The sequence below is a fragment of the Motacilla alba genome, chromosome 8, assembly GCF_015832195.1.
Source record: "Motacilla alba alba isolate MOTALB_02 chromosome 8, Motacilla_alba_V1.0_pri, whole genome shotgun sequence".
NCBI classification, from domain to species: domain Eukaryota; kingdom Metazoa; phylum Chordata; class Aves; order Passeriformes; family Motacillidae; genus Motacilla; species Motacilla alba.
The window spans coordinates 28,554-43,882 of NC_052023.1; the positions used below are offsets into that span (position 1 = coordinate 28,554).

Sequence of the window (15,329 nt, forward strand, 5' to 3'; positions counted from 1 at the left end):
AGCCTCACATGGGATTTTTGTGCAGGGCCAGGAGCTGGACTTGATGGTCCTTGCGGGTCCCTCCCAACTCGGCACACTGTCTGACTCTGTGTTTAAATATACTGGATTTTAAATAAAAAACATATTGTAGGTCATTGTTGAGGGAAAGCTACACATTCTCACTTGAAGTGATTCATCCTCATTAATATGTACATGCTCCAGAGTGTAAAGGCCAGACTCTACTGCTGATTAGTATATAAATCCCCAGCACAGATGCACAAGGACAATAGCAATGCAGGCCTTCCTGCTGCTCAACTGGAATGGCTGTTCAGCTGCTTGGGGCAAGAGCATAGAGAAACTGAAATACAGCTATTAATGTACTTCAGAAATAGTAGTTTGGGTTAGTTGTCCAGTGAAAGTGATATGACAAGCAAAATTAACACAAACCAACCATACTTCTCTTAAAAATATTTTATTGAAATGCAGCATTGACTGTCAAAATTATGCTCTGATTATCTTATTTTATACTGAGAACAGAATCAGTGTTTAATAATGAACAGAATAAAAATATTTTGAAGGATTTTTTAAAATTTCTTTTTAATTCTATTGAGAAACAAACTAAAATCTTCTTCCATAAGAACACAGAACACTACAGCAGCACCACACACACTTTATACATTTCTTTAAGCCTTAAATTTGCCAATATGTTCACGAGCTATGATCATCCTTTGAATCTGAGCAGTTCCTTCATAAATCTGAAAAGAAGAATTGCAATAATGTTACTGGGTGATTTTAAAAAAGCTTTTAACAGGTATACATTTTTTAAACATCCATAGCACTAATCCAGTGTGGATTGGAATGTGCAGGAAGACAGAAAAAAAACAGAGAAAATTCCAGTGTACCAGAGTAATTACAGTGGGCTAAATTAAATTTAAATCATACAAGATACTGACAAAGTCTTGTTCTCTCAGGTGCTCCTATCTAAAGTCAGTAGGACTCTCTTGAAAATAGGTGACAAAATTCCTCTTGTTAAAGGAAGAAAATATATTATTTAGATTTTTCAAAGTAGGATCTGAAATCATGGTTAGATGGGAAGAGATGACTTGTCCTTTAGTGTTTTCTTTAACTAGCCTTTCAAGGTCATACCATATGTTGTCTTTGATCCATTTATTTCCATTACTTCTTGTTAACTAGTACTCTCTCCCACAGTTTTGTTTGGGGTTTTCTTTATTCTTGCATTTTCTTCTAGAAACAGCCTGCATCATCCCTCTGTACTGTTTGTTTGCTGGCAGCAAAGGTAAAAATAGACAAAAAAGCACCTATGAAGTTCTAATGCCAAAGGAGGACGTATGCTCCACAGACATACTGCAATGCAATGCAAGGGCTGAGGCAACATAGTCTAGAGGTTTTAATGTTTCAGCTCCCAGTTCTGCCAGAACTTGGTTTGGCAAAATGCTGGAAATCATGCAAATTCACTTACAGGAATAATCTTTCCAGGAACATTAAAGAGCACTTAAAAAATAAGAATGCTATAACCTGTGTTCACATTAGTGTTCTGGTTCAGAGCAAGCTGTTGATTCCTAAGGCGAATTCTCTGCTGCTGCTTACCCCATGTTGATCCACTCCACAGAGCAGACTGTGTTTTGTGAGTACTAGGTGCCTTCTGAAACCAACTGAAATGGAAGCTCTGCTTTCTCTCTATACTAAACATTCACCAATCCCTAGGAAAGCCATAATGGTACAAGCTGACACCTGGACCCTAACAGTTGGATGCCTGTCAGGGACATACATTCCAAGGGACCAAACAGACTTGCTATGAACTCAGCCTGCTCAAACTGCTTAGAGCATAGGTGTCAAGGTCTCAGCAGCTGCTCCTATTGCACTAAATTCGCACTTGCTGATGAACACAGCCATGGAAATCAAGTGTAAAGACATCACAACTCACAATCTCATTTAGTAATTACAGGAAAGGTTTTGGTTTATAAGCCGATGGAAATAGTTTCAAGACTCTCTGACAATTAAAGAAAGGAAGTTTTCCAAATTTGAGAGTTTCCAAACCTAAGAGTTTCTACCAAAGTAGCCAAGATTTCTAGCCGGACAAAACTAGGACACAGTTAAGACGTGTAAAAATGTTATCAGTCAACACAATAAAAGGATTGTGTAATACCAAAAAAGATCAAATATATGAAAGATAATTTGAAAAGTCAAGTTTTTCTGCATGCAATGTATGGCCAAAAGTATACACCATCTGGAATTGAGAAGTAATACAGCAAAGCACAATGAAGTGTAAGATATAATCAAGAGACATGGACAAAATAATTGCAAGACAAAAACCCTTTCCTGAATTCTTTTGGGGATGAAATGGAAGTACCAGTCATCAAAAATTTAATGCTAAATCTGATTAATTACAAAAACAAGCCTACTTAGCCATGCATTTGGATCACTGTAATGAAAAAACTACATAATAATGGAATTTTGTCAAATCAATCTCAATCAATCTGAGTTTCAACCCTCACACTATCATTCTCTAAAAAAGCATGCAATCTGAGAGGAAAAAAAATCCCAATTGTAAATTTCAAATAGTCATTCATTTCCTCATTTACAGAAGTGAAGTTAGTTATAGGGACCACCTTTAGATTCCAGCATAGCAGTTGTTGTTCCTTAAACTGAGAAAAATAAATTCTTGGCTAGTGGCAATAATAGTTTGCATTTTGAAGTCAGCTATAAGACAAATATTAACTGCCTAGAATCTTGGATTGACAGCTGTTGTAGCTAGCAATCATTAGAGGTCATGGTCTATGTGCGTTTCTTCATATCATCTACTTTGGTATGTTTTATCTAGTCACTACTAGTGTTAGATGTCAATAAAGATTACTGGTTTTGCTGAATGAAATTAAAATATTCTTGCTGAATGAAGAACTGCAGCATAGTATATGCCAATATAATAATTACAACATCACATGGAATAATTTCTTGACAGTAACACTGCAGTAAAAAAACCTGGGGATTTCAGTGAACTATGGGCTAAATATGAGTATAAAAGGGTCTTTTTAAAAAAGTGGATAATCACTCTAGGTTGTGTCACACTTCTGTTGATACATCACATGCAAGGTAATAATTTTACACGTCATGGTGCCAGCTAGGATAGGGTTAATAATTTTCCTAGTAGCTGGTCCAGTGCTGTGTTTTCTGAGAATAGTGCTGGTAACACTTTCATGTTTCAGTTCTTGCTCTGTAGTTCTTACTGCAAATCCAGGACTTTCAGTTTCCTGTGATCTGCCAGTGAGGAGGTGCACAAAAAGCTGGAAGGGAGCACGGCCAGGAGTGCCGACCTGGAATGGCCAAAGGGGCATTTCATGCCATAGAGAGTCACTTAGGGGGACCTGACCAGGAGGGTGCTGATTGCCGTGGGTGGATGGGGTGGGCATTGGTCACCAGGTGGTGAACAACTTTATTGTGCATCACTTGTTCTTCCTGGGTTCTATTCCTATCTGCCTCTCTCTTTTATTATTATAAGTTACTTTATTTCAATTATTAAACTAATTATTATTATTAAATTTATTTCAATTATCCTCAATGCATGAGATTTACCGTTTTTTCCCATTTCTCTCCACCATCCCTCAGGAGCAGGGAGGAGAAGGGAGTGAGCAACTTCCTTGTGTGGCAACTTAGTTGCCAGCTGGGTTTAAACCACAACACCATGATACTCAATACTGTTGATACATCAGCCCTGGCATTCTACATAGCTTATAATACCAAAGTTTCAAACAGAAAGTTTAATGGAAAAGTAAAACAAAAACCCCAACCAAACAAATAACACTTCTTCCCTCATAAGTTGTTGGGGTAAGAAACTGCTTTAGTGTTCAGGCTAAGAAGACAGCTGATCTATAAGCACACATCAATCCAGGATACAGAAGATGGTCAAAAGTTTTTCATCTCTGGAGATTTTCAAGAATGGTATGATATATAAACCACCTCTACTTACAGAATGCCGAAGCAAGCATTGGTATTTTGATCAAGATTTTTTTTTCTAAGAGTTCAAAGACTTCAAAATTGACAATCCAAGAACTGCAATGAGTTACCACATTAGAGGGAAAAAAAAACAAAACCAAAATCCACACAATATAATTTATTTCTCTTAAGTGGTTTCAGTTTTTGTCAAGTGCAATGACTTTAGTATGAAGTAATTTCCTGATTTGAATCACTGTTTCTTTAAATGGAAAGATTACTGCTTTCATTCCAAAATTATTTTTTTAATATGTGTACATCATGATTTGAAGTAAGTAGCCATTACTTTATTCTGTATAAAATCTATGCATTATCACTTTCTCTTTTACTTACCTGGTAGATTTTAGCATCTCTCATTAGTTTTTCTACAGGATATTCAGTATTAAATCCATTTCCTCCAAAAATCTGCACTGCATCTGCAGCTACTTGGTTTGCAATGTCACCAGCAAATGCCTTTGCAATGGAAGCATAGTAGGTATTCCTGCGACCGGCATCAACTTCCCATGCAGCTCTCTGGTAAGCCATCCTAGCGAGTTCAACTTTCATTGCCATTTCAGCAAGCAAGAAAGACACTGCTTGGTGCTATGATGAAATAAACTAGGTTAATATTGCCTGCTTAAAATTCTATGACACACAGGAAAGATAAAATCTCCTTAATGCAGTGATTTTTTTCAAAAAACTCAGTAAGTCATACAAGAGAACTTATAGAGAACATGCATCATGCTGTCATATATGTATGTTGAATTATACTCTTAAGTTTTCGATTTCCGAATCCATTTAGTCATAGGGATTAAATACTGATGAAACAACAACTGAAGTTGTTCTTTCCTATTTGTTGGTATTTATCTTGTTGTTTATTCATATTTTTTCCAAACTGGTAAGCAGCATGATGGGCAATTATTCTATTGGTGTTAATACTATATATGTTGTTCCACATACCTCAGATGTTTTCTTCTTTCCTGAAAATCCCTTTTTATTAGTGCTGAAGAACTTAAGTATTACCAGTTGGTATGTAAGTTCTGAGCTTTGGGGCAGAATTTTCTTTCTCCTTTTCCTACTATCATTGATAAATTACCAAAAATTCTTGAAGTTACCACATAGCTAAGTTTACTTACAGTGCAACCTAGATACTTGGAAATCACAAAATGGCAGAGGTATAATATATAAACTAAGGAAATATAAATATCAAGGAATAACCTTGAAAAATAAGTAGCAGTACATCTGGTGTGAAAACATAAGCTTTTATTACATTGTCTGCCCCCACACTTACTTCAACAATTGGTTTCCCAAACGTTTTTCTCTCCAAAGCGTATCTAGTAGCTTCATCAAGGGCTCTTTTTGCTAATCCAACAGCACCAGCTGCTACCTAAATTTAATACAGGCCAGAATAAAAAATCAGAAATTCCTGCAATATTTTATAACCTATTTTTTTCTGATACTTACGGGTGGTCTGGTCTTATCAAAAGCTCCCATTGCGATTTTAAAGCCAGCTCCTTCAGCTATCAATACATTTTCTTTTGGGACTCTCACATCTTCAAAGACAATGCCTCTTGTATCTGAGCAGCGTTGACCCATATTCATTTCCTGAAGTGGGAAATTTACAGATGTGCTGCTAACTTGGATTATTCAAAGGTACATTATGTTTTCATTTTTTTGTTGACTGAAAGCATAGTTTTTCTTCCCCAAAACACTTAATCTAAAAATTACCACATGCAAGACAAATACTAGTTTTGAATTTGCAGACCAGCATGCCCTTAACTTGTCTAAGCTGGGCAGCTTACTTTCTTTTCTCCTTATATGAAATTAGTTCTGTCACTCTAATCAGTCTTCTTGTGTTCTTCTGGTTCAACTGTCTTTGAGATGCAAGTGGGAAAAGAATCTAATATGCAGGAAGTACAGGTATACTACAAGTGAATAAATAAATGAGCTTTTCAAGTTTTCAGATTTCTTGCCTGATGTTCCACATTCAGTTTTACGTACTATTAAAAATAGTAATTTGTGTAAAGAGAGAAGTAGCATCAGTATCTCTACAGCCTCTTCTTTGACCAGTACTGGCTAAAATTAAAACTCACTATGTGTGTATTTGCAGTCAAAATTGTCCAGCTTGCTTCTTATTTTTTCAAGGCATACTACTTCTCATTTATTGGCACCTGCCAATACAGTCATTCTCAAAGACTCTTTGCAGACATTCAAAGTAGTCATCTTACTTTAGACCATTCTGAGTAATTCCTTTTCTGAATTAATAGCTTTAAAATTATGTTTCATGCATAGTTCCTCTATGTTGTGAAAACGAAAAGATAAGCATACATAAGCATACATAAGTACATAAGCATATGAAACTGTTCAGTTGTGTAACAGTCTTTTTTCTTTAGTGGTACATTTGTTTTATTGTTGGTTTAGAACTGAACAAGAATTCCTGGCTTGTCGAAAACAAGAAATACAGTCTTCACCTTTCTTCCAATTTGTATCCCTGGGCTATCTGCTTCCACAATGAATCCAGTAAAGGCTTTGCTTGCAGGAGCTTTTGGATCTGGATTTGTGCGTGCTAGCAAAAAATACCTAGTGTAAAACAAAGTAGATGGATGCAGTTCATCTTCACAATTAACAAGATATATTTATCTAGCACTTTAAACATTTTTATGTGCATTTCTACCAAATAATAAATTCTGTCTGTGAGTTAATAACCTTTCTTTCTTGCCCATCCTGAAAATAAAATGAGAGGGAGCAAGAGAGTAGAAGTTTCAAAGATTCAATATTTCATAAAGTTACTCAGATCAACATGCAAATATTTTAAGTCTTTATGATATTAACAGCTTCCCAAATAGTACAAAAGAAACCTATTCATAGCATGTACATAAAAATTAATGCTTAGGACATACTTTCTTGGATGTAAAAGTTATAGCCTGATTTCCAAGATCTTGATTTAATTTTTCCAAGTATAAGTTGTAAATAAGTATTTCTCTTAAAAATTAGGCAGCTGTTAAATCACTTCTATGGTATTCAGTAAAGTCAAAATAAATCTGACAGATTGTCTTTGGTGGGTCTGCCTTCAACAAGAAAATAACTAGAAAATTACGGTTTTGGGCAAGTGTGTAAAGTTTCTTCCACTTGAATTCAGGGAAATTTCTGTGTTGTGAATCAGTGTGATGTAAGACACTATTTGTCTTGACATGTAAGACAAGTAACACTACAATCTAACAGCATTTCTAGCTTCACTAGAGGTGTTTCTAGTAGAATCACATTTAATTTTAATTGCCGAAAGATTCAAGAGGCTATTATTGAGTGTGGGGTCATAATGTCATTACTCATTTTTCTTTTTAGGCTTTGCATAGCACTCAAGACTGCATTTGTATATGCTATCCTGATAGCTATCCTCATAAGCTGGGCAGAGATTAAAATGGAGTCTGCTGAAACACCGAGAACATTCAGATTTGTGTCTGAAGGATAGGTTTTTTAAAGGATTGGTCTTTAAAGAATTTAACTGAGGTTGGAGGGGTGGGTAAAGCTACAGCATAGAACTATGACACCAGTTAACATACCAGTTTGCTTTCCCCCCATTTGTGATCCACATCTTCTGACCATTAATGACATATTCATCTCCTTTCTTCTCAGCCTTTGTTTTTATACCAGCCACATCAGAGCCTGCTCCAGGTTCTGTTACACAGTAAGCCTAAAAAAAATTAAGATGCAAAATCTTGCAGAATAAAAGTTCTATCTTTACTCAACTACAAATTCATGCAGATTATGTGCATCAAACTAGTTGTTGAAGGTTTAAGTGAACTGCATGGTAATATCCAAACATCAAATAAACAAAACTCCCCAATAAAACCCCAAAACAACCCTACACATGGCCCCCTCCCCCTTGCAAACAGCTGGCCAAGTAAGGGTTAATTTTCTTTATAAATCCATAATAATACATAAAATTGGCTTTTAATCAAAATCCCTTTTTTAATCCCTTAAGTTACTACTTCCAGGATTCAAAAATTCTGATGTGAAAGCCGAGGATCTTTAAAGTCTGAAAATAGGAGCACCGAGTCCTTCAATTTAGGAGGAAAAAAAAAAAGGAGTAATACAATTAATGTGGTTCAGAAACATTCTGCAGTATAGCAGTTATACTTACACACATCATTGGTTCTTCTGTCATTCTTCCTAAGTATTTCTTCTGCTGATGCTCATTTCCCGCAATGATAACTGGCATTTGCTGGAAAAAAAATATTTAGACCGTTAATCCAGCTCTTTCAAGGGCAGAGACTGTAGTTTAAGGAATGCAAGAAAAGACAGAACTTACCCCTAGGGAGTTTGCTTCAATGGCAGTTTGAACCCCTGTACATCCGTAAGCTAACTCTTCTGTAATAAGGCATGCTTCAAAACTGCCAAGGCCAAGGCCACCTATGGTTGAAGTAGTTAAGTTACTCAAGGGGATTTAAATTATAACGTATTAATATTAATGATTTACACAACATACCTAATGAAAGTGTATTATTCCACATACATTTGATTGTATACTGTGTTTGGTTAGGCATTCTCACGCAAGGTTTTTAAATAAATCTTCACCAGAAGAGTAGCAGGTGATTTGAAAATTACATGTCATGTGTCCAGAGTTATTGTTTGATTAATGTGGGACAACTTGCACAAAGTGGCAAGAATGTACCACTCACTTTTTTTTTACTACTTCAAGAACATTAAGAATTAAGAGTTCTTAGGAAGCAAAGAAAGGGCCACTGAGCCAAAAGCATTTGGGAACAAAAAAGTGTCCATGTTAGTAGACAACCAACACAGTAATCTGACAGAAGCCAGCACTATGGGAAACCAGCCAACACTACATACAAGTACAATAACAACTGCCTCAAAAATATTTTTCTGAACTTTCAGGTGACTTCCTCGGTCAAAGAAATAATTCTCTTTGGTATCTTTCTTATGCCAACCCCTGACAGACATCTGTTACATGAATTTATCCAGTGTCTTTTTGAATCTATGTCAAATTTTAGCACCTATATCCTACAGGGGCAGTAAGTTGCAAATTAACTCCACACTGCATGCAGAATCATCTCCTTTCACTTGTTTTAAATCTAGCATCTGCTGACATATTTTGATGCCTTCTAGTTATATTGAAAGGGACAGTGAACCATCAATCAATCTCTTTTCACACTCTCCCATGACACTGACATTTTAGTAATTTCTCCTATAGAATTTACATCTCACACAAAAGATAAAACTTCTATATTCTTTGTCATCCTTTTAGAAACCTACTCTGTTTCCCTAATACTCTCTTGAGATGGAAGGCTCTGACTATGTAATGAGTTAAAGAGGCAAGTGCAATTTGGATTCAGGAGGCAGCATAATTATGCCTTCTGCTTTTTAATTCATTCCCTTAAGAGTCCCTCTTGACCTTAGATTTTACAGTTTTGACCACTTCTGAGCATTATGCTCATGTTCACAGGATCCAAAGATGTCTTTTCTGAGAGGCAGTATCTAGTGCACAGCATAGCTTTCCTCTGTGAAGTTCAGATTGATTCTTTCCCTTCACATGTGTATCACTTTTTCTTTTTGGAATCACATTGCCATTTTAACTCTCACTCTCTTCTGTGACCTTTTCCTGCAGCTCTCTGAACCAGATAATCTTTTCTATGCTGAATAACTTAGTATTATCAGCAAACTCTATCACCTTTGCACTTACGCCCTTCTCTGTTTATTTATAGACATCCCAAATAGCACAAGACCTAGCAAGGCTGTGCTGCTAATTTTGCCAGTATGAAACCTGATGATTTTTAAAATTTATTTTGGAAGTTCAGGCATTCTCTATCCCCTGCTAACATATTTATTAGCTACTTCAGAGAACTTCAATGATTTTATGAGGCGTGAGTTCCTTTCACTAAAACCCTTCTCTAGCATATCATGTTTGTCTGTATCACTCATACATCTTATGAGTCAGGACTCTGCTGTACTGCACTTAATCTAAAGTGAAAAATGTCCTTCTGGGATAAACTCTTAAATTGCTCCAGCCTGTGTCAGAGACTAGAACAAAACATGACCTTCTAATTTCTCTGCCTAATCAGCTGGCACTGCACCAGGAGAACATTAGGCAGCTGTAATCACGTTAGAAAAATCTGGTCATAAATTACTAAACCATAATCTGCCTAATTTGTCTCCTGATTACACCCTCACCTAGTACCACACTTGTACATGTCAACCTGCCTACTGATTAAATTTAGATTATTCAAGTATGCCACTATTTGTGTCACAGTACAGAATCCATAATTACACATAGGAATCTCATCTAATGTCTTTTTGTTGTTTCATGTTACAGATTAAAAAGAATGTTTACTTACCACAGCTTTCCGGTATGTGTGAATTCATAAGACCAAGCTCCCAAGCACGCTTTATAAGTGGAACAGGATACTGAAACAGACATGGAAAAATCACCTTCTGATTCATCACAACCAAAACTTCAAATTTTATGCAGGTTAAGATAAAAGTCTGGTTTTTCCCAGTTTTTCCCTTATACTATGGTAGAATTTACCTCTCCAGTTTTGTCATATTGTGCAGCAACAGGAATAATTTCCTCCACAGCAAATTTACGAGCAGTAGCTTGAAACTCTTTCTGTTCATCAGTAAGTTCTATTTTAAAAAAGGAAGAGAAAAAGATCATAAATCCTCTGCTGCCCAATTGTCAAGACTATGATAAAAAAGAAAACAAGAGCATCCTTCCAGAACAACCCAAACCACCATTTTTTGTGGCTCTCCGGGAAGCAAAAATGTTCAGGTTCCTCTTCCTCCTGGGACAAAACTTCATTGTTCTCTGATCAACCCCTGCATGCACTTACTTATGTCTGATAAAATTATCCACAAAATATTGAAAACGAAGAAGACAGGACTGTGTAAAATAAAATATATTACCAAAAGAAATAAGAAGAGTGCTGTGCTAATTAGAAGCATAAAAAGACAGAGGTTGCCCAAAGATCCTGGATCTTCAATTTCAAACATTTAGCTCTGATCCTCTAAATTTGTTTGTATATATATATATATTATATATAATATGCCAAGATGAAGATAAATTTCTTTTTTTACATTTCTTGATAACCAAGTTCAACTAATGACTACATTTAGGTAGTGTAACATTGAAAACAGCAATATGAGATAAGCATTCAAAGCTAAGACACTCTGGCAATAAAAAAAACCAAACTTATAGACATGAGTTAAAAAAATAAGAAAATCTTAAGAATGCTGCACACATATCTGCCTTGCCTCAGTTAAGGATAAAGTTACTTTGTTTTTCAAACTATTTTTTAACTATAAATATATTTAGAACAAATACCTTCATTTTAAAATCATGGTGAACTACAATATGGGATATGATTTCTTTTTAACTCTGCAATTTACCCGTTATTGTTACATTTCTTTCAAAAACTGTACTACTTACCAAAGCTAAAGCCAGCTCCAAGTTTGCCTACATGTAAGTTTTGAGCAGGTTTACTAGAATAGGACCTCCATCCATGCCCTGGAATGGTTTGAAGCATTTGCTAAAGAGGAAAAGAACATGAGGTGTAAGATCTCTATAGCTCAAGCCTCCTAAAGCTACTAGCCTATCTGAAGCACAGCTTTAGACTCCCTCTCTAGAAACCGTGTCACATCAAGTATAATACAATTACTACAGTGATAAAAGAATTACTGGCTACATTGTGTTTTCCTCCGGTGGCAAGCAGCACTTGCACAAACTGACATCTCTACCAGGAATCTCAGGCTTTAACATGACCAAGGGCAGGTGAACTGCTGCACACACTTTTAAGTATTGTGCAATTGACTATTTAAAAATTTATAAGAATAATTAAAATTTATGTTCACAGAGACACAACAATATATATTTCTTTCATTTATACAGACACTAATCAAACTTCATTTTCTGGCCCTCTAGTGAATATCCTATTACTCAATGCTTACATACGTGGAGATTTAGCAAGATTTTAAAAACAATCTACCTCTTAGCCAATATATCAGAATATTTTGATAAGGTCCTACACTAATCTCTGCTTTCTTTTAATAAGCTCCTGCCACTGACACTTGGTGATTATTATTGTCCTCCAATAGGAGAGGCAGCAGACTATCTGAAGTTTATTTTTCCTCCTAATACTTACCACAAATTTATTCTTTTTCATTGTAAATTCTTTCTCTGCTTTTTCAAGTTTAAAGCCCCAAATATGGTTGCTACAGGTAGTTTCATAATGTGTTAATACTGTGCAAAAACATGTCTGAAATAGTTTTAATAGGATGGTTTACTCTCTTCAAGAGCTATGAATCTCTGAAATGTTTGGAAATTAGGGAAAAATATGAAATTGGATAATTTTTTAGGATGACCCAAATCAATATTGCAAAACCGAATTTGCCTGTACACTAAGGAAAGGCTTCTTCTTGATTTTCTTCTGTGAAAATGTAGATTTCTTTTTTTTTTTTTTTTTTTTAAATTGTGATCAGAGCAGTCACTTCCTAGCATTAAAAAAAAAAAAAAAAAGAATTATTGACAGTAATGCAAAAAATATCACAGAAATTTTACTGGGAACTCTAGAAGACAAGGACATTACAGAAAGTTACACAGCTGGGGAGGCAACAAGTACCTTCAAAAAAGTTATGGTAGATAAACTGTGCTCTTAATAATAATGCTATATGATAGATGGTTATAACACAGCACAAGAAGCATGATGGATACTGCCAATAATAGGTATTAACACAGTGAAAAAAATATTTCCAGAGGATACTGAAAACACCTATAAAGTTCAAAGGTGAAGAAAGGACGAAAGGAGGTCCAGAAGGACCACTTCTAGGCAGGGAAGAGGGAGAGGCTATGACATATTTGCATACTGTGCTGGTAATGTCAATCTATTAATAGTTCAGAATTGCATTTTGCTGTAGGTAATATAATATTAATTTCAAGTTTTTAGAAACAATAAACATTGCAAAAGAGTATCTTGCTAAGTTTTCTGTTACTGCTACCTCTCATATTAAAAGCCAAAACAATACCACAAAAATCTAGATAGACCTTGATTCTTCAGAATTATTTACGCCTTATTTTATCTGGAAAAAAGACGAGATGAGGTTGAAAAAAAGTCAAATGATTGAAATTTTTTTTTTCTTTTTGTAAGGAGCAGTCCTTGATAGACTAATTGCATAGCTTTGCCACCAAAAGGTTTTGCCTACACTTACAAAAGTACTGGATTCAAACTAATGCTAAAAGTGATACCCTATACGAAAGAAGCTGTAAAATTTAAACCAGTGAAATTATGTCTATTGTGGTATAGTATGCAAGGTAACACTGAAGATTACTCTGGAAAAACTCAACAATACCCCCACAAAGAAATATGGACAGATGGGACTCATACCTGGAAGCTGCATGACTGATCAGATGACAAAGGATGAGGGTTTGCTACATGTAAAAATTTGGATGACCATCTGTCTACTTGTGAACTTTCCCACTGCTTAACTCTGAGGAACAGTTGGATTCAGTGCCAAACTACTGCTAGTGATGTTCAGATACAACTCCTACTGCATTTCCTTGCACTACTGTATAAATTCTGTCGCAATTACAAATATGATCATCAGTGTAGCAAGACTAACACTGGAACAATGTGCTGCCAGGAAAAGGGTATGACAGGGCTACTCACAAAAATGATCCAATGTCTTTGTTACCTTGATGACAAAAGAACTACAGAACCTGTTTGAAAAGATGCATGTCACAGAAAACGGTGGGACAACAATAAGCTAAGGGTCACTAACCTTGATTCTGCCTCATGTATCTCAGGGCAAAAAGGAAAAGAATTATCAAGAGCAGTTTGTTGCTGAGGTAATATGTCAGGAGGCTGAACTTGAAATAATCATTTCCTCCCTAGGAGTTCCTTCCTTTGCCTAAAGCTTTACTTTTGAGCTATAAGATACCAACTTCAGATTGAGACTTCTTCCCTCACTCTCACAGCAACACTTAGGACCTGCGGCAAAGCTGCATGAATTTGGGGCAAACTAACACCGCTGCTAGGAAGCTGTGAAGGGCCTTTCAAGTAATTCAGACTCATGAATGTCCCTGGAAAGGGGGAATCCAGAAAAAGGCATGTATAATGCTAAATGTGTTTTGAATAGCTTTCATTTTCTAGTTTGAAGCTGTGAAGTTATTGGTGGTTCAATACAGTAGAAAGTTTGTACTTTAGAAAACATACTATTATATTCCACACATATTTTTTTTTAATTAACATAGGCAGTACAGGTACGTATGCTAAAGGAAATGCATTGGATAAAATACCCTGCACTCTAATCCCGGTGTTTTGAAGCCGTCTCCACCGATAAATGGAGAGGTGCCAGACACACTTGGCACGACGCGGCCTTTGCCACATGAGGACCCCCAGGGCTGTGCAGTATCTCCACTGAAGAACATCAAATGGCAATACCCATTCGAACCGTGAGGACCACGGCATAAACTCGGGTAATACTGCGAGGCAGGAAAAACAGCACAGCGGATGGATTGCAACCCCGCCGCTTCTCCGCACCGGGGCAGCCCCGACGCCCGCAGCTGTCCCGACTGTCACGGCGGGCGGAACCCGGGCTGGCCCTGCCTCTTCCGCCCTTCGCCCTCTGCCATCCCGCGGCCCTTCCCCGCCGCCCGGCTCCCCCGGCCGCTAGCACCGGCAGCGCCTCGCTTCGGTTCGGTCTGGTCTGATCCGGTCCGGTCCGTCCCGTGCCGTGCCTCTCCCTGGCTCTTGTGTCCCCCGAGCGTTCACCCGCCCCGGCCGCTCACCCGCGTCGCCCTCAGCGCAGCCATCTCGGCGGGGAGCCCGGCAGCCGCAGCAGCTTCGGCGGGGCGGTGCTGGCGCGGCCGGGGCGGTGCCACGCGGGCCGCCCGTGGAGCCGAGGGCTGGGGAAGCCCTGCACTCGGCGGCCCGGCTCCGCCTTGCCCTGCCCCTGCGAGGAGAGCCCGCGGCCGTTCCCGTTCCTCCGCTCGCTCGTGGGAGGAGCGCCGCGCCCTGAGACCGGCCCGCCCCGGCCCGAGCGCGGGCAGTGTCCGTGCCCCCGGCTTCGCTGCCTGTTTGCTGAGTGTCCCAGGCTGGCTCCAATCACCTACATCATTCATCTGTTAGCAGAAAAGCCCGTGTAAGCAGTTTTACTGTAATTTGCGCCTCAGGGAATCATAAACTCGTGTTTCGGACGTGTGCCAGGAACTGGAGAGTGACTGGGCCTGGCGCACGGGAGTTTTAACTATCAACACAGTTGACAGTTACATAAAATATGCTTCTAAATGCTCTTAATTCCGCTTGTATTTTAAAGGAAAAGCAATGCTTTTGGAAAGTGCGTAAAATACATGCTTT

At 37.7% G+C, this 15,329-nt stretch overlaps 1 protein-coding gene across 2 annotated transcripts; it reads right to left on the reverse strand.

Annotated features, from left to right (window-relative positions):
• Positions 1-435: 435 nt before the first annotated feature.
• Positions 436-15,109, reverse strand: ACADM (acyl-CoA dehydrogenase medium chain). 2 transcript variants are annotated; one of them, XM_038144283.1, is made up of 12 exons: positions 14,762-15,109; positions 11,408-11,507; positions 10,508-10,605; positions 10,317-10,386; positions 8,276-8,376; positions 8,108-8,188; positions 7,527-7,657; positions 6,438-6,546; positions 5,431-5,571; positions 5,258-5,353; positions 4,321-4,569; positions 436-734 (listed from the first exon to the last, which is right to left on the reverse strand). In XM_038144283.1, exons 1-12 carry the CDS (start codon positions 15,092-15,094, stop codon positions 663-665), a joined length of 1,581 nt encoding a protein of 526 aa, XP_038000211.1. In that variant the 5' UTR covers positions 15,095-15,109; the 3' UTR covers positions 436-662. The 2 variants fall into 2 exon arrangements, with proteins under 2 accessions (XP_038000211.1, XP_038000212.1); XM_038144284.1 differs by lacking the exon at positions 14,762-15,109 and adding an exon at positions 14,270-14,416.
• Between the last annotated feature and the right edge of the window lie 220 nt (positions 15,110-15,329).